The 7422-nt window shown below is 37.9% G+C and overlaps 1 protein-coding gene across 1 annotated transcript in view; it reads left to right on the top strand.

Annotated features, from left to right (window-relative positions):
- Positions 1-6999, top strand: part of stk32a (serine/threonine kinase 32A) — a 103493-nt gene extending 96494 nt beyond the window's left edge. The window contains exons 12-13 of the mRNA XM_056446517.1: positions 4050-4114; positions 6323-6999. Coding sequence (XP_056302492.1) covers positions 4050-4114; positions 6323-6428 — 171 coding nt within the window. The 3' untranslated portion in view covers positions 6429-6999. The remainder of the gene's footprint in view (positions 1-4049; positions 4115-6322) is intronic.
- Positions 7000-7422: the final 423 nt, after the last annotated feature.

The following is a 7422-nucleotide window of genomic DNA, read 5'->3' as shown; positions in this document are numbered from 1 at the left end:
TACAAAGAACGATTTTGGTTCATATAGCAATTATTACCCTCCATGACAACTGTGAGGGGGGTGAATTTTTTTACAACTCATCCATTTCCTTTATATTAGGTTATATTAAGTTTGCATAATTAAGGGCGTGGCCACTTGAGTGACAGCTAGGTCTCGCTGGTCGCCGTCACTTCACCTCAGCTGAATCCGGCAGATTAGCCACTGATCTCGGCATGTTCATCGTATTTTTGTGTTGTTTTATGTGGCTTTACACAGTCAGCTGCCTTTTGGACTTATTTCTTACAATTATCAGATGATATGGGATGCTGTGTGCACTAAATTGTGCTCACAAACCATTCATGTGGCCTCGTTTCCCATGTGAGTAAAGTTATATACTTATATACCTTCTCTATACATGTGTGTGTTTTATTTAAGATCATTTATCATTTATAATGTTCTTTAGACCCGTAAAGCACTCCAGAATGTGACAGATTGATTAGCTGTAGGCTCTAGAACAGTCATCTGAAGCGTTATCATACAGTGTTATGCTGGAGTTCATCAATAGTCTTGCATTTACTAACACACACTATATCTGGTGTTTGGAAGTAATTCGCGTTTTCCTCCTGTAGAAAAACATCATAAGAGCAATGCTTAGTGGCTCAATGTATTACTACAGTGTTTTTAAAAGTCTAAACACTTTATTGATATAGTGTACAGCCAAGCACATGTGGTCAGAACACAAACGAGTCTCAGGTAATAGAGTATCAAGCGTTTCTCCCAAAGTAAAGTCTGTCTGCCAGGTCTAACCAAAGTGCCAGCAGGTGTCTGTAGCTCCGCTCACTCTCCGCCTCTTTGCCCTTGTTTGGTATCCCACCGTGGGTGCGATGACGCGCGAACAAAATGCCGACGGTTGGCCGCGCCTACTTGTAGCTTCTTTTGCAGTGTTCAGAAACCTATGGGTGACGTCACGGATACTCCGTCCATATATTTTACAGTCTATGCCTAAGACAAGCAAAATAATCTGCCAATGGGGGTAAGCTCAACAATCTTATGTCAAAATGAAAACTAGGTTGTTTTGTTCACCCCATTGGCAGATTATTTAGCTTGTTTTAGTGACAACTCACTTAATTTTGACATATTATTTCTTAAAACTAAGCAATATGTTTTTCTTATGCAAAAACTCTTAAATCAAGTAGTGTTTTCTAGACATTTAGACTAAAAAACGTGACAATAAAAGCATTTTTGCAGTGTGGTTTTACTTCCTTCTTGCCCCCCAAGAGATTTGGCATGTTTTAACCTTGATTCCCTGAAGATCTGATCTTTTCGGGAATTATCTTGTTTTAAATAACCTGTCGTTAAAAGATAAACCAGATAACACCATATGTGTTTGCTGAGTAAATAATGCCACTGTTTTTGTGTGTTCAGCAGCAGCTAGAGATTGTATTTCCTAGAGCGCTCTTTATTGGGTGGAGTGTGGATGATTGTAGCGCACTAAGCATCAGTCAGGCTTGCTGAAGGAAATCCCTGCGCTTGCCTGGAGCCGCATGGCTGGGGTTTCTAGAGTAAGCACTAAACACTCGACACCTGCTGACTGTATCTCATCACGCCCAAAGTCATGACTGCACACATTTACACAGGCAGAAGTTACTACTCGTGTCTTTTTGCTTTGCATTACTTCACATTTTGTGTCGCAGGGTGATTTTGGTCCAGATTGTGGATTATTCAGGCCAAGGTCTGTAAAGGGGAAACTCACAACGAAGTGGGATCTTATATAGAGCCATTTTGGGTTCTTGTGGCCAGAAACTCTTTCACACCCCAGAACCCCATTTTTTTTTTTAATAGGTAATTTTCCGGAAAGTTCTGTATGTGTGAAAGGGGCTAAATACTGATCCTATACTGATCCCCCACACAAAGTAGAAACGGCAGTCTCAACAACACATGAGCTGAGGAAACTCCAGGCCCAGGCTGTGTCCTTTCATCATATTCAACCATTCATGGTGTTTTGAACAATTTTATCTGACAGACCTTTAAATAAGCAGACATCCTCATTCTCACAACCAGTTTCTGAGTTCTCTCACCCTTCCAACCGAATATTGCTCATTAGAGAATCGTTGTATAGTGGTAAATCATTGGTATAATTTGGAGGACAACAAAGGCAATGTCCTTGCCGTGAGCTGAACTAAAATTATTATTTGTAAACAGAAATGCTGAATACCTTTGAGTACTGGTCAGTGCCGTTTAGCTGAACTTGACCTCAGATAACTGTAGCACACACTGCTGATGGAAATAAAAACTACATAATGAATGACGTACGCCACAGAGAGTGTCAGTGTGAATGCCTCGTACAGCGTCTTTCTGCAGTCCTGTAAGGCTTTCTGACACCCTGCTGTTGTAGCACCGGTGGTCAGCGACTTCTCAGCACAGCAGGGCAAACTCATTGTCTGATTCAGTCAAACTGATAATGCTACTGCGCTTTCAGAAGATCCGACCAGACAAAACAACATGAATCAGCAAAGACGACATTTTAGTGGCATTCAATCCATGTGTATTTGCTTTGAGCTCATCTACAGTACTGTTCTACAGTAAAAGCCTGTTAACTGGTGAACTGTAGGTTTCCCTACTATATACAGCATACTTGCAGTAGTACCTTTCTTGTGAATAATCACTGAATAATTTAATTAATTCCATGCATGGAATTAATATTCAACGTTTTGGTTTTATTAACTTTAAACAGGGCGACATGGTGGCTCAGTGGTCACCTCACAGCAAAAAGGTTGATGGTTCGAGTCCCGGTCATTTGGCATTTCTGTGTGGAGTTTGCATGTTCTGCCTGTGTTGGCGGGGGTTTCCTCCGGGTGCTCCGGTTTCCCCCACAGTCCATCCACATGCGCTATAGGGGAATTGATGAACTAAATTGGTCGTAGTGTATGAGTGTGTGTGTGAATATAAGAGTGATTCAGATCCGGAATTAAGCCCTGGTCAGCATCACTCGGTTACACTAAACATTTCACTTTTTAAAACTTTCTGGCATCTGGCATTTCTGGCTTAAAACACTCAGAGCAGTTTGTAATGAACTGAAGGAGCTACAGTTTAGTGATATATGATCATTAGAGAGACTTGGGTCACACTGGAGAGTGTTACGACTTTTTTCAGAAGCTGTCATTTGCTAATATTTAGGCCCAATTCCAGTTCTACCCCTTAGCCCTTCACCTTACCCCTACCCCTCATTTTGCACATTCCTGTGGAGGGGAAGTGGTGTACCAATTCTCTTTAGCTTGAAGGCGTAGGGCTAAGGGTAAGGGGTATACACCCCTTCAAACGAAGATTTTCAGGACCACACTCCAAACCAAGGGGTAAGAAAATTTCCCAGAATAAACCAGCCACAGCTGCACCCGGAAGTAAGGAAATCCACTAATTAGTATTTTTTTGGCATTATTACGAATTTTTACAACAAAAAAACACATGTTTTAATATATTCATAACCGCATTCTTGTTTTACCGTCATGCTTTAAAAAAAAAAAAAAACGTTAAAATCAAAAAATGCTAAATTTCGCGATCTGTAATCTCTAATCATAACTCCTGTACAGCAGTCCCACAACATTCTGACACTCGATGACACTGGAATACCCTGTCAGAAAAGTCTAGTAGCTGAGTATGAGCTTCTTATAGTGTCTGCTATAATGTTAGTGTTGTTTTTGTGTGTTTACATAGATGAATATGGCCACTGTTTAAATGCACAGTACAGTTACGATCGTATTGCCACATTAAATCGTTATGATAACATAATAATGCCTTCAGTGTTTCCTAAAGATAATAACCAAAAAATAACCCAACTGGAATAACTACAGCAGTCGCCATCGTCTGATCTCATATGAAGCAAGAGATCGCGATGACATATGATGACGTGTGCAGGTGCTGCAGTGCTGTCCCACTATTTAGGGGTAAATTTTGAAGCCCTTCCCCTTAACACTCTGTTTTAAGGGCTAAGGGGAAGGGGTAGGGGTACAAAAATAGAATTGGGATTGGGCCTTAATGTGACACTTTATTTTTCTCTCTTTTGTTTTGTACAGAACGGGCACATCCAGCAGCGCTTAGAGACGGTCCAAAGAGATTTCATCGTCTTCAACAGAGAAAAGTAAGAACACTTAAATAGCTTCTAAATCTGAAGGGGAGTGTGATTTTGAGCTTTGATTTTTGATTTTTTTGATTTTGAGAGGAAATATATATATATATATATATATATATATATATATATATATATATATATATATATATATATATATATATATATATATTTTTTTTTTTTTTTTTTTTTTTTTTTTATATATTTTTTATAATTTTTTTTTTTTTTTTTTTTTTTTTTTTAATTTATTTATTTTTTATTTATTTATTTATTTTTATTTATTTATTTTTTTTATTTTTTTATTATTTAAATTTTTTTAATTTTTTATTTTTTTTATTTTTATTTTTTTATTTTTTTATTTTAATTTTTATTTATTTTATTTTTTTATTTATTTTTTTTTTTTATTTTTTTTTTTTTTACTTATCAGGTTTTACAGTGTAGATGAATGTAATACTCATTTAGATGTGTAATCCTTAACCATTAACTTTAATTCCAGGTACATTTAGTAGACATTTATGTACATGTAAAACTAAACAATAAATGAGAAATAGTGCTTTGACAGCAAGCTGTTTTCTGTATTTAACTTACCATTATATTTACAGTTTGAGCTTTAGTTTTAATGATCTTGGCCTGGTTTTTCAAAAGGTTTAATCCGGATAAAATTGATCCAGATTTAGATTTTTTGCGATACATGATCATGTAATCCAGCTTACTATTTGAGCCAGTTTTTCAAAGCAACATCGGATTGGATCAATCTGATAGGGATAGGAAATTTTCAGGATCACTAAAATCTGGATAACCAGAGCTCAAACACACACACAATGTAGAACTATAGATATGTTAAGAGCTACAAGTAGAATAGCCAGTGTGGCGTCAATATAAGTTTACTTTTATTTGAAATAAAAACACACACATTAAATAAGACTAAAGACAAGAAAACCCCCAGATCATCCTCCTCCAGCAGTCCGCTCATCTGAGACCTACAACACAAGCACTGTACATTGAGGATATTTATACCGAGTTTCAAATATAGATGTATTGAATTAAAAAAGAGACTTAATGTCAAAAACTCCACAATAATTTCAGACTTCCTCATCTGAGAGACCAGCTTGTCTGAGCGTAGCCTTCAGGAGGCGGATCTCAAGTCTGGCCTTGGTTTGCTGCAGTTTGGTCAGAGTCAGTTGTTCCTCTGCCAGATGAAGCTGTGCTTCTGCCCTTTCAGTCTCTTTCTGCAATTGTTGAAAGTGTTTTCAGAAATCAGTGATTGCCATTCTTTGCATTTTTTTTGGTTATACTGTAATCATTTCCTGCATCACTATTAAATATTCTAAACACAGAAATATTTTCCATTGTGATGAATATATATATCAGTCAGTGACAGAATAAAACAACCCAGGCTCATTCTGAAAACATACCTCCACGCTTTCTGGAGGCCGCGAAATACATCAAATCCGCCGACGTACGTGGCGCGCTAACAGGACAAACTGGTTGCAGCCGGAATGCCATCCATACAGAGGTAAGCGGTCAGCTAGTAAGCGCAAAAAGGAACGCCATCACACCGCCCCCTAGCGTTCGTTTAAAGAAATGAAATGCAGCCATACGTACCTCCGCCTACGTAATCCGCTGTCTCCAGAAACGTCCGCAGGGCTACGTTTTCACAATGAGCCTGTGTTGGATTAAAATGTATTGTTTTTGGTCAATTTTGACAGCTGTTTGAGGATTGTTTTATGAGGCCAAACTCTTTCTACTTTGCTGTAGGCCTATACTGAAAGGCTGAATATGTTAAAGCCTACCTAATCACTGTAGCCTGACGGATCAACAAATACAGTTAAAACCTTAGGAATAAGCTGGATATCTTGTAAGATGATCCAAATATAGTATTATTTGATACGTGTTTAAAGTTTTCATTACATTTTGGACATGAAATCCACGCTGAATCCACCCTTCTGATGGGATCAGTTTAATCCAGATTTTTTAGATCAAACTGATCCAAATCCTACAAAAAAGGTCCGAAAAACCCAAAACTGAAGGTTTGATCTGGATCAAAATCAAGATTGGATTACGTGATCTAATCCAATTATGTAATCCATTTATTCTTTTGAAAAACCCATTTTCAAGATTTGATCCAATCCGTTATCCAAAATCCTAGTGGATTACTTTTGAAAAACCTGGCCCTTGTATTTCCTTGACTAGATTTGTTCTCCTTTCTCTGTTTTGGAGGTTGAGGAAAACCAGAGCAGATGCCGAGACCAACAACCTCAGCACAGAAGAGACAAGCAAAGCCATTCAAGACGGACAGAACAACAATGTACAGCTTAACAGTTAGCATTTAGCCCGATCATCCTTTTCAATCCACGCTTTCAGCAAAGCAAACGCCACCGCAGTTTCCAGCAGAATGCATGAGAACATCCATTCGGGACAGACTGGAGCATCATGGACTCTGAATGGACGCTTCAACCTCGTGTGACCCTCAGCTCTGCATTAAAACTGATGGTGTGCGGCGGTTTGGTGAACACCGTACATATAGAAATAACTGAATGATGATGCTCTCTGGACCTGGCTGTGAAATGTGTGCCTTACTAGCGAATGGATTTCCCTAATGCGTCTGGAGGCACATGGAGATTTACTGCTGTCTGATTCAGCGAGCGATCAGACTCCGAGCCGTTCGCCGGGATTTATACAGCTTCTCTTGTTGCAGAGAACACAAACATATTTAGTTCAGCTCATTACGCCTACCGTATGATTAATACAGTGTGAATCTTTACAGAGCTGCAAAAAAATCCTGTCATTCATGCCATCGAGGAGATTATTTGGCTTTTCTAAGTCTTTTGGTTCTTGGGATCCATTGCTGGATCCCTGAATAAGATATCGATCACGCTGTACAGATGAAGTAATAATAATAAAAGAGTTTAATAGCAGCATCTGACAAGTCTGATTAAGGTTTTGCATGGCTGAGGTAGACTCTGGCTCATTTTTAAAGCCAGATAAACACTGCATATTTTCATCTAAGCCAGCGTTTCTCAAACTTATTCTGCCATTCACCACTTGGACGTAGGGATGGTTTGCTGTAATAATCAGACCCTCAACAGTTTCATGATCCTGCGATTGCTGACTCTAATGCAAAATCAAGCAAGATTTCATGCCATTCGCATTCATTATTATTATCAGTATTATTATTATTATTATCATTATTATTAGTAGTAATATTATTATTGTTATTATTAGTAATTTTATTAGTAGTAGTAGTATTGTTATTATTAGTAATAGTATTATTATTATTAGTAGTAATATTATTATTGTTGTTATTATTAGTAATATTA

Source organism: Danio aesculapii, chromosome 21, assembly GCF_903798145.1.
Source record: "Danio aesculapii chromosome 21, fDanAes4.1, whole genome shotgun sequence".
Classification (NCBI taxonomy): domain Eukaryota; kingdom Metazoa; phylum Chordata; class Actinopteri; order Cypriniformes; family Danionidae; genus Danio; species Danio aesculapii.
Note: the sequence above shows the minus strand (reverse complement) of the source record. Positions and strands in the feature narration are given on the sequence as shown.